The following is a 15393-nucleotide window of genomic DNA, read 5'->3' on the forward strand; positions in this document are numbered from 1 at the left end:
GGGCACCAAGGGATACAGCAATTTCCAGATCCAAGTCACCCTTGCCTTTCGAAGCCTCAGATCCCCTTGACGATTTCTTCCACGGCCCACATTCAGGTTTTTCATTCTCTGCTGGTCTGTACAGGGTACGGGATGAACTCTGGATTGGCCTCAGCACGGAAATTTAATACCGCCCAAAAATGAGTCGGCGGCAGTTGGGCAACTGCAAAAACGCATGGATCATTAAGCGACGACATAACAGATCTCCCAATATATCAATTGACGTCTCCTTGCAGTTGGGGTGTCCGAATGGATCAGTGGGTGGCAAGGCTGTTGGCTCTACCCACCTATGATTAGACAGACCTTTGACATTTTCCGGCAAGTTCCTGCCTGGACTCCATGCATTGAACTATTTCTATGGCAATTGGCAGTCGCTTCGTGTTGGCGCGCCGTTGCACCGCCACAGGACCACTAGGAGGAAGCTACTGGAACCGCTACTAATAAGCCAAGTATTTATCCGGTTGACAGACCTTCCGGATGGTCCGCCAACGTGATCGGAAGGGCCCTCTATGCCCCGCGTTGCTTTTATTGGATTATGCATGGACGTGCCATGGTAGCTCGGCATCGTACAGGCCAGCATCACCTCCTGTCAAGGGGTGACAGCTGGCAGGGTTTACAGTCAAGCACCAACATGGTTGTATACAATGTATCACGACATACCATGACGAGTGCCAACCGCTACGGTTGTAACGACTGTCCATTGCTGCAGCATGAACCAAGGCAAAAAGCAAACGCAAGCTTACGACGGCACGCAACGGCCTTTTGTTCCAAGGATCACTTTACCCACTTGACGTCAGAGTACTTCCGTGGTGCCCGTGGTGCAACTCTGGGGACGAGCCAAAAGTGTCGTACTTGAAATCTGACTCGCTGCGAAGCCGGACACGGATCTCCACGTAACGGTCTCGACTTCCAAGGGGCCTTGTTCAAACTTGGATTACGGCAGAGAATTTCTGGCCCCTTGCTTTCAGACACATGGACCGCCTATTGTCCTTTGTCTCCCAACTCCTGCCAGCCTCCTACGCATCTCTGGTACACAAGAACCCACCTTGTCCTGGCCTTGGACCCCTCGTGGCATCCATTCCGCTACCTGACGGGCCCAACCGACAAGAGCAGAACTTTCTCAAGGTATCCATCGTCGGGATAGTCGCCGCAGTGTTGATGTTGTGAACCCCACCCACCACGAAGGGGGACTAATTATGTGGATTCTTATAGAAGCACCTTGGCTCGCCTTGTCCGGGCTCGGCTCTGGCATTGTGGAGGGGGCAGAGAGTATTTAGTAGTAACAGGCTGTTGTATGCATCCGTCAGAAATTTCTGTGTTTGACTTATAATTGTCTGATATTTTTGCCATTTTTCTCATATCTATATCTGCACATATCTCTTTGGCTTTCGCTGTTGGTTTCCGTCCCGCAGCACCTGAGTTGGCGTCGTCGCAATGGAAGAGTCCGGCACATCTAGCACGCCAGAGGACCCAGACCCGGGCTCTGAGAGCCGGCCCAAGTATGAAGACTTTGCTCACCACCAACCAGTCTACAGCGATTGGCCCTCTGGTTCAACCGCACCGCCAGAGACAACAACGTCTCAGAATGTCGAGGACTGGCCTAGACCGACCACGGCTCCCGCTACCGATGCTCAACCCGCCCGTCACGAGATCACCTCGCCTGATACCGCCGCCGTGAAGAAGGAAAAGGGTCGTGTGCGGTTCAACAGCACAGCGGGCGCCCATCTCCGACCGCCCATAGCTCCCAGCGTGCCTCAGACGGGGCCCGAGCGACGCAGCGCACCGGCGCCGCCGCGTCCCTCGGCGCTGCGCAACCACTCCTCCGGCTCGATCCCGACGACGGACTACTTTGCGAGGGAAGCTGCCGCGGCGACGGCTGCCAGCAGCAACCACGGGGCCGGCGGCGACGACTTTGTCGAGGAGTCGTCCGAGAAGCAGATCTCGGCTGCCGCCGCCCAGGAGCGGGCGAAAAAGGTGGCGGACAAGCTGCAACGGGGGTCGCCCACGCACTCGCGCACCTCGCTCGAGTCTGCTCCAGCCAGCGTGGGAGGTGACGCCGAGCCATTCCCCAGCGACGGCAGCATTCCTCTGCAAAACATGGGCCACGCGCGCTCAGAGTCTGGCGAGGACGACCGGCAGCTCCTACAACAACTCGAGGAGCCCCCCAAGTCGCTCAGCGACGAGGCGTACGACCTCGTCCGCTCGCACACCATGCGCAGGCAGGAAAAACCGCTCGACGAGGCCACCGTGGTCGATCCCGAGGAGCAGGCGGCGGCGACGGCCGGCCACGCAATCGAGGTGGACGATTGGAATGCCGGTGGATATGATGGCGTGGTCTCGGTGCCCACGCCCAAGCACTACCGAGGCGGCGTGCTCTCGCAGCTGCTGAAGCTCTACAAGCCCTCCGAAGTGAGCCAGCTGCGGCGCTCCGGCCATCAGCGCAACATGTCGGCCTCGTCCGCCGGCCACACCTCGGGCTCCGAGTCGGGCCACACCACGCCCAGCCGCCGAAAGTGGTACGAGCAGAACCGGTCGCAGGACACGCTCGCCAACCTCATCGAGGCCTCTGCGCGCCTCGCCAACCCCAACCTGGGCGGCGGCAGCGCGAGCGGCGTGGGGTCGAGCGCGGCGTCGCCCAAGAAGAAGCGGCCCAAGGCGAAGCGCGTGGGCAGCAGCTCGCTCTTCCCGCACCACCACCAAAAGGAGGAGACGCGCATCGCGGTGCACATTGCGGGCATCCTCTCGCGGCAGGACTACATCATCAAGCTGTGCCGCGCCCTCATGCTGTACGGCGCGCCGACCCACCGCCTCGAGGAGTACCTGAGCATGTCCGCCCGCGTGCTGGAGATTGAGGGCCAGTTTCTCTACCTGCCGGGCTGCATGGTGATTTCCTTTGACGACACGTCGACGCACACGACCGAGGTGCGCATCGTCCGCACCATCCAGGGCATCGACCTCGGCAAGCTCAAGGACGTCCACCAGGTCTACAAGGAAGTCATGCACGATGTCATCGGCGTCGAGGAGGGAACGGAGCGCATCGAGGCCATCATCGCCGCCCGCGACAAGTTCCACAGGTGGACCCGTGTGCTGATCTTTGGCCTGACGAGTGCCACGGCCGCGCCGTTTTCGTTCAAGGCTCGCTTCATCGACCTGCCCCTCGCCTTCTTCTTTGGCTGTCTCGTCGGAGCGCTGCAGCTGATTGTGGCCCCCAAGTCCAACCTCTACAGCAACGTCTTTGAAGTCAGCGCAACGGTTATTGTAAGCTTCATGGGTCGCGCTTTTGGCAGCATCTCCAACAGCAATCTGTTCTGCTTCTCTGCCATTACGCAAGGTGGCATTGTCATGTTGCTACCTGGATACTCAGTTTGTAAGTCGTCGCCGTGGAATCTGACCGACCAGTTCGCTAACAATGTGTAGTGTGCTCTGCACTCGAATTGCAGGCACGGGCAATTGTCCCAGGGTCCATCCGAATCGTCTACGCCATCATCTACTCTCTGCTCCTCGGTTATGGCATCACGGTCGGCGCATCACTTTGGGGCATCTTTGACAGGAACGCAACGTCGCAAACGCAGTGTACTGACCCCATGAGCCCCTACGTCGCTTTCATATTTGTTCCCCTCTTCATCATCTGCATCAGCGTCCTGTACCAGGCCAAATGGCGTCAGATGCCCGTCATGGTCATCATTGCATTCTCCGGCTACATTGTCAACTATTTCAGCAGCGTGCGGTTTGTTGCGAGCCCGCAGATCGCAAACACGCTCGGCGCTCTGTGCGTCGGCGTGCTCGCCAACCTGTACTCGCGCATACGGCACGGCGTTGCCGCCGCCACCCTCATTCCCGCCATCTTCGTCCAGGTGCCTGGAGGACTGGCGGCGACGGGCGGCTTGCTGAGCGGCCTGAGAACGGCCAACATGCTCACCAACTCCAGCTCGACGGAGACGCCGGGAGAGTCGGCGCAAGCTATGAGCACAGTCGTCTTTGATGTGGCTGCCTCGATGATTCAGATTGCTATTGGTATTGCTGTTGGCCTGTTCTTGAGTGCGCTCTTGATCTATCCCCTGGGAAAACGTCGCAGCGGCCTGTTTAGCTTCTAAAGCATCGCAAGCTATTCGCGGGTGTGCTTCTCTCTTTGTTTTCCCTTTCCCTCAATCTATCTCTCTCTATCTCTTTGACTTTTCCTTTTCTGCTCTCTTTCATTATGATGATGATATTCGTCCAGCATTTGTATCAGCCAGCGAGCTTTAGCATAGCCTGTTGGATCTTTGACAATCTGTTTTCGGTGGCTTCCGTGGAGAAAAAGGCGTTGAGGAGGATTTCGGGTTTATTTATTTGTCAATTGTTTCCCACTACAAAAGTAAGATGAAAGTAATATTTTTTTGACATTTACCTGCGTCACAATATTCTATCTTGTACATTTGACAGCTTATTAGCTGGGCTGGGAAGCCTAATAAGCTAAGAATGTCAGTACCTGAAGTAGCTTATTACAGGCCCCGGAAAGGGCTCGGACATGCTGCCACGCCATCCCTAATTTGGCGGCCCCGAATAGTCAGTGAGCGTTGGCCCCAAACTTCTCAGCTCCTTGCACAACTCGTACATCTCTACATTCCCTCGCCATCCAACCCAACAGCCATGGCTGACATCCTGAAGAACGTCCTCGGTGGAAAGCAAGCTGCGGCTGACTCCAAAGGAGACTCCGGTATGCACCTCATTCCCGCATCAATGCAATGGCAATTGCATGCGGAGCGGAACATACGCAAGTCCGCATCATAGCTTCTCCTCTGACAAGCTGTCGCGCCTTGCATTTGTCTTCCAGTCGGGCACATAATACAAATCTAACATTACATACCATGCAGACTTTGCCGATTTCGCCTCCGCTCCTGACCCGGTTCCCGCTGCCGGTGCCACCCTCGGCGGCGCGACTCCCCTGGCGACCGGTCGACCCTTCACCAAGTGGTACAATATCCATGAGCGCCACTCACTGTCCGAGTTCAAGGTGGAAGGTGTGATTCTCCTTGTGACGGCCTTCATCTTTGTCTTCCACTTCTTCGGTGCTGGATCCAACCGCACCAAGGCCAAGAAATGGATTCGCGCCCACGCTGCCGCCCTCAACAGCGAGTTTGCGCTCGTCGGCTTTGGCCGCACGCCCACCGCCGACGTCGTCGTCAATCCCGACACCCTGCTTAAGGAGAAGTCGCTGTTTGAGTTTGCGAGCTACGCGACGGGCCGCAAGAACATTGCCTTTTTGGACGTCAAGATTACCCTCACCAAGAAGTTTAACCCTATCGTGTACCTCTTTGAGTCGCTCGGCAGCTTCCTCGTCGAGTCCATGGGCCCGGCACCGGAGGACCTCGCCGAGGTGCTCATCTACCCCTTCGACGGCAAGGAGGCTCTGACCGTGCCCAGGCGCCGCGGTGCCGAGGAGAGTGAGCCCGTGACCGACTCCAAGAGCCAGTTTGACGGTTTCGTGTGGGCCGTGGTCAACAAGACGCGCATGCAGCGTCTCCGCGACCAGCGCTACGACGTCTCCCTGACGGTCACCAAGGACCACTCCAAGCTGCCCGAATGGCTGACGATTATGAGCGAGAGCGCCGAGGTCACCGACACCTTCCTCACGGCCGACCTCATCGCCGCGATTGTTGCGCTGGGCGACAACTTCCAGTACCTCGTCATCTCGGACCAGCCCATCGACAGCCCGACAACGCTCGACGAGACGACGCCCCGCAAGCGCCTGCACCTCAAGTACAGCCTGCCCGGCGACGACAACTACGACGCCTACGTGCCGCTCTTTGAGTACCTGCTGCGCATGCCCGACCAGCTTGTCGCCCAGGCCCACTTCCGCCCCGAGGTGCTCAAGAAGATTCGCAACGTGCGCGAGCAAAAGATCAACCAGATCAAGAAGGTGGCCGAGGAGGAGCGTGCCGAGGAGCGCGCCGCCGAGAAGGAAAAGGCCAAAAAGGCCAAGCGCGATGCCGACCTCAAGGGCCTGGACGCCAAGGCGCAGAAGAAGTACCTCGAAAAGGAGCAAGCCAAGGAGCAGCGCAAGGCCCAGAAGAAGATGACTATGCGATGAGATGGTTTCCCCTTCTTTTTCTTAATTTTTGACCATGCCAAGATGTTGGCCCGCGTGCCTGCACGGGTGATGGGGCTTATTACTTGGGCTGTTTGGGAGGGGGAAAGCAATGGGAATTCATGTCAAGTTTGGGATGTCAAAAAAGTTCCATGTTTTTGGGTTGGAGGACTGTATCATGCATGAAACGGTGTACTAAGATGCAACGATAAAGAATCAAGTAAACAACTTGACGTGTATTCCTGACCTGTGATGTTGGACTTTTGCACCGAAACGCTGTAACCGATGATTCAACCATCACTAGCCAAGATATCGTTGACACGCTTCACCTTGTCCTCTGCCGTTTGCTTCTTGTCTGTCCTGTTACGTACCGGTGAGCGGATTGAACAAGTCGAAAGATGTGCAGCGAAAATCAAAGACAAAGAGATGGATAACCCAATAAATACATCAACGAGCACATACCTCGATCCCACTCGCATTGACGACTGAACGCGCAACACCCCGCGACGATGAACAACGGTATGCGCCTTGCCGATGACGGTCATGACTTGGTCCCAGGCCCCTTCTGTGAAATTTTGTGTCATGAATATTTTTTTTTCTCTTTCCTCTTCTTCTTTTTTCCATTCTTCCGAGTAAAAAGAAGTCAACGCGAGAGCAGAACGAAAACATACCGACAGTGGTGCCCGCCGAGTGCATCGTGTACTTGAGCCCGCTGGCCTTGAGGACGCGCTGCACCTCGGCGACCTCTTCCGCGACGGAGATTTTACCCGTGCCGACCTGTAGCGAAACACAAAAGAAGAACAAGACGAAGAATAAAGTTAATAATGCCATCAGATATATTTTTTTTTCAGCGTCTATTTGTTTTTCAACAGAATTCTTCCGGATTCCTCCCCTTCCGCCCCCCCCTGCCCCCAGCAGTCGTGGAGAAGTAGGCGTCTTGGTGGGGGAAGAAGAAAGAAAAAGGAAGAAGCAAAAACAACAAGGGTGAAAACGTACAGGAATGAGACAAAAGTCGGCGTAGCAGGCAGCTGGCGTCTCAATCGATGCGTATTCCATTCTCGAGCAAAGGTGACGGAAGATGTCCAGGCGTGCGGGAACAGGGTTGATGCGTTTTCGGTTGAATGCGGGATAATGGGAACTTTGGTATGAGTATGCTGGGTGATGATGGAATTCAACCACGAACAGTAGCGGACTCCCCCACAATTACCACTTACAACAACATCCCAGCCATCACAGAAGGCAGCTGACGAAAATGTCTACAGGGTATCAAGAGATCAATCATGTATTCTATACCGTATTTTATAGTCTACCGTGCTCTGCTTTGGCGCTGGAAAGAAAATATTGGGAGGAAAAAAGGTAATACACCTGTGACGGTCCATCTCGCCCCATAATCTAGAAAGAGAAAAGAAAAAAACAAAGAAAGAAATTGAGCAACGTTGCCCCCCTAAGAGAATTACATCAAGAGGGAAAATGCAGTGACAGCAGAGACAAGGAGACCACCCTTGACGAGATTAGAGGTTTTAGCAGCACTGGATGGTTCGCGCTGGTCCCTCACCACTGCTCGGCCAGTAATATCATCAAGGCCGTTCATCTTGTCGACAGCTTTAATGGGGTTCTGAACGTTGAAAAAATCAACGAGCATGAAATTGGGGGCAGTGCCCCATTCCGAGGTGCATTGCTGAAGGTGTAGGCCAAAGTTGCCTGGGGACTTGGTGGCGGGATCGTTGGTGACGTTGAGGGCGTCGACGTCGGGGACCACGACGGAACCGAGGAGCCGGTTGTACTTGAAATGGTTGACGAGGCTGAGAAAGTGCGAGTTATCAATCGCATTTTTCGCTGACCCCAAGTTCGCGCTGTTGGGGCGGTGAAGCGTGCAGCCGAAGCCACTCGCCTCCGTCACCTCGTATGGCGTCTCAAACATAATGTCAAACTCGGGCAGCAGGTAAGGGACGGACGTGGAGTAATCGAAATCGGTTGCAAAGGCGACGAGACGAGTATTTGCGTCAATCATGGACTGCAGCGTCGGCCAGTCGCTGGTGGCCCTGGGTGTTGAAGGCTTGTAGGCCAGTTTGTCGAGGCCGGCTGACTCGAACGCTGCACCGAGGTTCCTCGCCACCGCCCTGTCCGAGTTGACGAGAAGAATTGTGACGACGTCGTTTGGGTTGGCATTCATCCACTTGGCGATGAGAGCCAGCCAGTTCGCCAGAGGACCGGCGTCGAGAAGGGAACAGGAGGTATGGCAGAGGCGAAGTTCGTCATTCTCGACGTGCACTTGGGCTTGCAGGAGGCGCACACCAGCATCGAGGGCCACGGTGGCATTTACGTACTGGTTACCGGCGACAGAATTGCCGGTGCTGGCGTCTCTCAGGAAGGAGCTGTCATGCGCGCCCAAGTACGTGATGTTGTTGTAGCGGCGTCCGCAGAGCTTCGGCGAGTTGTTGCACGCCTTGGCGCCGCTTGACGCCTTGGAGGATGTTGTTGGGTCTTGTGGCACGGCGCCGACCGCAGCGGCAGCAACGACGAAGCCGAACAATGCTGTGCCAAGTAAAGACGGCATATTTCAGGGAGAGAACAACAAGGAAAAAACAAGGACGGCAACAATGCGAGGCTAAAGAATGCAGAGAGGATTGAGGGACGACAGGATATATATTGTACTGTAGCGCTGTCGACAACGTCTCGGGTTCTGCCACGCGGCAAAGCGATCGATACAATGGTGTGAAAGGGGTGGATGCGCCTTGGGAAAAAAGGGAAAAAAAAGGAAAAAAGGAAAAGGAAAAACGACGGTAGTGAGGAAATGTAACTTGTTTAAAAGGAAACGTTGAAAATCGATCAAAGGGACTCTGACAGGGTCTCTTCGTCCCTACTTAGTAGCAGTGGAGCGAGCCTTGTCATCCTTTGTTTGTATGGCGACTCACGAGTCGTCAAGCAGATGCGAGGCACATTGGAATTGATGGCCAGGCACCCCAGATGCCATGCCGTACCCCTGCTAAGAATAGCACCAGTACGCCCGTGTTCCACTGGGCAAAACGGCCTTGTTCACGGGGTCCGGCGTCTCATCCAGTCAGCGTGGGTGCACAGCCTTCCTCGTGGTGGAGGGGTTCTCAGGAGAGTTGGTGAGACGCAGTTGCCAGCACCCATCCGCCTTTGACTACTTAGTACGCAACAGGTGCTGATACTGGTACCGTTAAACGCGAATGAAATGGTGCTTGCGCCAGTCTTGAATGAATACTTCATGCACGCATGAGGAGATGATGGGAAAAGACACCACATTACAGAGTATACGGTCGGTAGTTGTCGACACCTGCGGTGGATGTCGTTTCGAGTTTGATGCACGTATAATGCTTGCTGCCACCCCACCGAAACCTTGCTGCACTCGTTGGTCGGCTGGGGAAAGCACGTTGTTCATTCTTCACCTCTTGTGCCTTGGCGCGCATGGATGCATCATGCTTGATGCTGCCCTCTCCAGCTCGTATTGTGTCACACGGTGTTGCCAGTGCTGCCAGTGCTGCCAGAACTGCCCAACGGTGTCGACGTTGCCGCAACCAACAACCGCCGGCCCGGTCACCGGACCGCCAAACTATGAAATGGACAGCCCAAATTCAACTTTGGTCCCTTCCTGGGGGATATACCAGTACTGAAATCGTCGGTGCCGAGCCCGCAAAGCTGGCCGCGATGCCAACTGCGATGCCATCGCCTTTGAACCGTGGCCTTCTTTCATTGGGAATGACGTGACGAGACTAGGACCTCGGGATATGTCGAGTTTTCCCGAAAAGCGGCTCTCATCACCTACATTTTCTTGCAAGTCGAAACCCCCTTCCCTTTCAAATGGAACTTGCCGCCGACCTTGAGTAAAGAAAAAAGCACCGAGTCTTGGAACTCAATTCTCATCGAAAGCCAACAATTGACAGGACGAAAGGCGCAATTTCGTCGGGCGTGGCCGAATCCACTTGCCGGCTGGCCTCCTGAGTCGTCTTGCTAATTCCATCACAAGATAATGCAAGGCACTCTCTGCATCCAGACGAGCAAAGGTACCATCATCGCTTGATGAAATCATCATCATGCCTGCGCTGCTTTTACCAGCTCATGACTCTGAGCTGCGCTGAGCAGCCAATCGGAGCGTTGATGGATTTAAAATTTCGAATGATACCTTGAATGAAACTGAATTGTTATACTGCTTGACTCACCTGCTTCAGCATGGCCAACTCGCTGATAGAGACCTGCGGCACAAACAACCTGGTGTATTGTGTACGAGCATATCATTCTCTTTTGCTTTTTTTTTCTGTTCCCTACTTTCGCATATGTTTCCATTCTGTATCCGTGCTTTATGGCTTTGACTCTTGATATGAGAGAGCCCGCCGACACTCGTGGCCAGATAACCCCTTCAAACCCTGAGAGAGAAAAAAACAACGTCCATAGTTCAATACGATACGAAGACGCCGGGTTACCGGAGCTCCCGAGATGGCCACTGTCTCGACAGCAAGTACAAACACCAACTTGACACGCGCGCAGCGACCTGTATCGACATGCGCGCGGGCTTTGCTGCTTCGTGTTGTTCAGGGTGCACGTCGGAAATGCAGGCGGCCTCTTGAACGGCAACTATCGCGTTGGGCTTCACCCACGAGTGAACTCGGCGAGGCTTCCTCTTTCTCTGACCCGAGCGAAAGTCTCTATGCGCGCTCGACTGCTTGACATGTTTCTTCTTCGGCGCGACGTGGCGCTGTTGACGGAGCTCAAGTTATCGGCAGAGCGTGCCGGTCTGGAGAGCCTCGACCTTGAGGCAGAGCAAATGGCGCCAAAGGAGCGCCTATACTTGCGCTCCGGACTTCCTGGCTGCGACGATCAACTTGGTTTGGACTTTGGCGCGCGGCTCCGTATCCTCTCATACAATTCGATTCTCGGACGGGTTTGGGCTGGCATCAGCCTCGATCGGAGCTGATATGCCCACAAGAGGATTCGGCAGACTTGGAAGCCGTTGAGCGAGGTTCCAGGTAGCGGAAGTGATCGGCTTGAGACTGCCAGTCACGGTGGTTGTAAAAGAACAAGAACGCGAAAAAAGAGCCAGTCAATGCGATCTATAGCCTTTCTTATTGGGCAGACAACGCGCATTTGTTCGACAGACGTGTAATACTAAACAAGTACGCTGGCTCATAAAACCAACGTCAGCTCTTGAGTAACGTATCTACACTAATAGCTAGGGTATTTTCATGCCCTACTTGTGCTTACTAGTGACTCACGACACAACATCTCGCTATGAAAGACGCGCGCCAGCCGCCGCAACACTCTGAAAGCATGTCTCTTTACAGCCCAGCCCAGCTGGAGCGCTACTTTTCTCTCATTTCGCTCCCCAACTGGAAGACGCTTGCCGGTCACGATGCGCGCGACTTCTTTGACCAGATGATCAAGTGCCAGCTGGCTCGAATTACGTACAACACACTGTCTCTGCACTACGCGAAGGGCAGGCCCGGCTCCCTCGATGCGGATGTGCTCTTTGACAAGATCGTGGGCAAGGACCGCGGCGGTTACTGCTTCGAGCTCAACGTTTTTTTCCTGCAAGTGATTCGCAGCCTCGGCTTCGAAGCCATGGGGGTCGGATGCCGGATGCGCGATCAGAGGTCGACCAGCGAGGGCCTCGATCGATGGCGAGCTACGTAATATTTTGCCCCAGATGGATGCGTCCGCCATTGTTGGGAGCCGCAACGCTAACTAGCAACGGGGATGCAGTAGCCACATGGCGATCGTGGTGATCATCAACGGCGAGCGCTTCCTCGTCGACGTCGGCTGCGGCGCGCAGAGCCCCGTGACATTGCTGCTCCTCCGGTCCGGGCAGGCGGCGACCGGTCTGATGGGGCAGGCTCTCAGGATGGAATCCAAGAAGCTGGCAACGACGGCCATGAGCAAGCCCGTGTGGATCTACTCGATGCGCTTTGGCGGCGAGGGCGCGTGGAAAGAAATATACGCCTTTGCCGACGCCGAGTATCTGGCAGCCGACTTTGACGTTCTCAACTACTACACGCTGCACGCGAGCCCATTCACGCGCATGGTGGTGGTGCAGAGCTTCTTCTTCCAGCGCACCTGCGACGGCGCGTCGGGGACACTATCGCTGGTCAAGGACAGCATCACGCAGAATGTGGATGGCGAGGACGAGCCGGTGGCGGTGTTGCGGAGCGAACGCGAGCGCGTGGAAGCGCTCGGGAAACACTTTGGGATTCAGCTATCCGAGGACGAGCTGGATGCGATCAAAGGGTCCGCGTATGCGCTGCCTGTCGCAGATTGATGCTTGACGTGGATGTCATGCTGTCTAGTGTCACCGTGGAGGCTGTTGTGCTTGGTCAGGATTTTCCAGCAAGTTCAAGATTCGGCGGCGGTGATAGGAAAGAATTAGGGTAATACGGGTAATTTGACAGGGGCTCGCCCGTTAACCTGGGCCTACTCTGTCATGCCTGTCTTGCCTGACATGGTGCGAGGAGTGGTGCATGGTGGATGTACTGAGTACAGCACAAGGGAGTGGGCGGCTACTAAGTAGGGTTCAGGGCACCGAGGGAGCTGAGCCGATGCGGATGAGGGCCGGCAAGCCGGGAAGTAGCTATTTTATTAATTACAAGTAGTAGTGCAGATTACTTAGTTGGTTTGCTACTAATAACTAGCGCCGGGGGGAACGGACGTCTTTGATGCCTCGCTCTGGGGGAAATTTAACCGGTCTATGCGTGCACGAAGGGTTGGCTTGGGCGATTCTGATCAAGTCCCAAGAAGCACGCACTGCAGCACACTAGGAGTCTAGGACTCATGCTAACTAGCTGCCTAGGTACCCAAGTTGGCGGTGCTCGATTCGCGTTGACTTGCGAGCAGCGTTGACTAGCTGCAGGTCTAGGTCTAATTAATAAAGTAAAGCTAGGTAGTCCGGGGCGCGTCGCCTTGCATAAACCCATGCGAGTACGCAAAGACGGGCTGGCACGGGTACGCAGGGCGAAGCCTTTGTCGATTCTGGACTGCAACCTGGGAGTTGGCATGGCACATATGCGACTATCCATTCCATGGCGGGCAGTTCTGGTTCTGTAATCGCATGGTTCAATGACGAAAGCAAGAGGCACGTCTTGACCCTGACAGTCCCTGCTTGCCGCGTGACAGGTCTGACGGGGCGGGAATGCGTTGATGAGGCTGACGTGCAACGAGGTGGCGTCAGGCGACGGCGCAACACAGAACGAGTTCGCATTATTATCATGTAGGGTCGGTTGGTCCATGTGGCAATTTCGGAATGGCGAGCCAAGCTACCAAGGACCGAGTAAGTAGTGATTCGCAACGTGGAAGGACGAGGAGCAGCGACAAGCTCGAGAGGCGAGCGTAGGTGACAGCCGAGAGAGAGCTTTGCTGGTGACGATCGCGGGCCAGCACGGGCCAGCACGGGCCATCAACCTAGATGCGACACGGCAGCCTGCAGGGGGGAACGTCCCGAGGGGAACAGCTGGCTTGCTTGAATGGCGTTTTTGATGGTATCTATAATCTAAGGGGTTTTCTTTGTTGTTGTAGCTGGGAGCTGGGAGCTGAAGCTGAAGACTACGCCACGTCGTCCAAAGGATGAGGCTGTGGTGGAAATAAATGAATCGTGCCATTTGCGGAGTTGCGTTGCTACCAATAAGTTACATAGTAGCACCCAGGTATGTACGTACAATTCGAGAGTTTGGTTGGAGCCAGCGATGTTGCCTGGCACGTACTCACCTTACTTAGTTGCTTGGTACCTAAGTAGGGTTCTAAATAAGGATGCATAGCATACGGACCTGGTCAGGTACCTAAGTAGGCAGTAAGTAAGGAGTAAGTACTTTTCCGGCAGTAGAGTAAGTACTTGCTTATGGAGTAGAATAGAAATGGCAAGGGGGGAGCGGGGGATGTACTGATAGTTAAGTTTGGGGAGGTAAAGATCCAAGTACGGATAGAATCTACGCTTCCTTGAGAGTCAATCAAGGAGTATAGTTATTGGTCAGTACATGCGTAGATGTAGGTAGTTGCCTGCATGGGGGACCTGGTGCAGACTGGGTAGATGACTTCCTACTTTGGTGGGTAATCTGTACGAATTAATCCGTAGATAGGTCTGTTTGGAGCGTGTTGAGGTGCATGCATCTGGAGATGGCGGGCGAGATGTAAACGATGCGAATGGTGCAAATGATGCGGATGATGCAAATTCGAATAAACAGAGTGACATGTCTCGCCCACATACATAGCCAAGACAAGTTTGTACCTGCCGATAGATGTCCACTGCCCAATTGGCCTCTGCCAGTAAACGGCGCCAGATTGGCTACTGAGCGGGCCTGAGATGGGGCCTACGGAGTACTTATTAGGGGGGGAAACTGAAAGGGGCCATGGGGCCTCGTGGCCGTGAGAGGCCAGAGGAGAGTGACTTTTTTTTTTGGACCGGGGGGGGAGAGGGGGGGCGGTTTCGCGCACTTGGGGCAACCAGAAATGGCCCTAGAGGAAAGGGAAAAAAAAAGTGGACTCGCTCTGCACCAAAAAGAGCAGTAGGCGAAACAAGCAAACGGGCTGGCCACTGCGTGGGTAAGAAGTATAAAAGTACATCATGTCACATATAGAGGCCAGGGCTGCCCCTCTACCCGATTTCTTCTGTTTGTCGACCCTCTCCAAGGACACCTCAAAGCACACCCAAGGGACAGCGACGGCCGGCGACACCGCCACACAGCCAGTTTATTCGCCTTGCCCCCGGCACTAGCTGCACGGCTGCAGTCATTGCTGCACCACACACGCACCAGCCACCATCATCGCCAGCTGCCACACGAACGCTGCTCTTTTTTTTTTTTTTCCTCGTCCACCTTTTTTGGCTTGCCAGTCGCGAAGTGCCAGCTGTCAGAGCTGCCAGCTGCCAGAGCTGCCAGCTCCCCCCACCAACCACCCACCCGGCCAACCAAAACCAACCCGCTCGCAAACGCTATTCCCTACACCAACTTCTCGCGACTCCTTCGTCATTGGTATTATTGGCTAGCCTTGGCGGCGCGCGCCCAACACCTTTCATCGTCAAAACCATAATACTCCTCTTTGCACCGATCAGCGCCGGAAGCACCCCTCTTCATTCTTGAACTTTTCCTTCGACATTGCCATCACTACCCTCATCACCACCTAATTTCCACACCCTCTCTTTCTGCCATTCTTATCGTTTTGGTTTCAAGCCCAAACTGCGTCGATCCTCCTTCCCAATTTCAGCCCACCATCACCACCATCAATATCTCGCGCTGCAGCCTCAATGGTTCAACTCTGAACATCACCACCAAAGAAATTCTCTGTAC

General features: G+C 54.9%; 5 protein-coding genes across 5 annotated transcripts; 3 read left to right on the forward strand and 2 right to left on the reverse strand.

Moving 5' to 3' along the window:
- Window positions 1–1473: 1473 nt before the first annotated feature.
- V2A60_005044 (threonine/serine exporter family protein) lies at window positions 1474–4133 on the forward strand (the record flags this gene model as incomplete). The annotated part of the gene is made up of 2 exons (XM_083256357.1): window positions 1474–3406; window positions 3457–4133. 2 exons carry the CDS (start codon window positions 1474–1476, stop codon window positions 4131–4133), a joined length of 2610 nt encoding a protein of 869 aa, XP_083112483.1.
- A 535-nt stretch (window positions 4134–4668) lies between these two features.
- V2A60_005045 (CCDC47 family protein) lies at window positions 4669–6109 on the forward strand (the record flags this gene model as incomplete). The annotated part of the gene is made up of 2 exons (XM_083256358.1): window positions 4669–4735; window positions 4893–6109. The coding sequence occupies 2 exons, from the start codon at window positions 4669–4671 to the stop codon at window positions 6107–6109; spliced, it is 1284 nt and encodes a 427-aa protein (XP_083112484.1).
- Window positions 6110–6396: 287 nt separating this feature from the next.
- On the reverse strand, window positions 6397–7162 carry V2A60_005046 (MTH1187/YkoF-like protein; the record flags this gene model as incomplete). The annotated part of the gene is made up of 4 exons (XM_083256359.1): window positions 6397–6466; window positions 6569–6671; window positions 6778–6883; window positions 7103–7162. The coding sequence occupies 4 exons, from the start codon at window positions 7160–7162 to the stop codon at window positions 6397–6399; spliced, it is 339 nt and encodes a 112-aa protein (XP_083112485.1).
- A 397-nt stretch (window positions 7163–7559) lies between these two features.
- Window positions 7560–8663, reverse strand: V2A60_005047 (PLC-like phosphodiesterase; the record flags this gene model as incomplete). The annotated part of the gene is made up of 1 exon (XM_083256360.1): window positions 7560–8663. One exon carries the CDS (start codon window positions 8661–8663, stop codon window positions 7560–7562), a length of 1104 nt encoding a protein of 367 aa, XP_083112486.1.
- Window positions 8664–11356: 2693 nt separating this feature from the next.
- On the forward strand, window positions 11357–12380 carry V2A60_005048 (arylamine N-acetyltransferase family protein; the record flags this gene model as incomplete). The annotated part of the gene is made up of 2 exons (XM_083256361.1): window positions 11357–11754; window positions 11828–12380. 2 exons carry the CDS (start codon window positions 11357–11359, stop codon window positions 12378–12380), a joined length of 951 nt encoding a protein of 316 aa, XP_083112487.1.
- Window positions 12381–15393: the final 3013 nt, after the last annotated feature.

Source organism: Cordyceps javanica, chromosome 3, assembly GCF_051103115.1.
Source record: "Cordyceps javanica chromosome 3, complete sequence".
Lineage (NCBI taxonomy): Eukaryota > Fungi > Ascomycota > Sordariomycetes > Hypocreales > Cordycipitaceae > Cordyceps > Cordyceps javanica.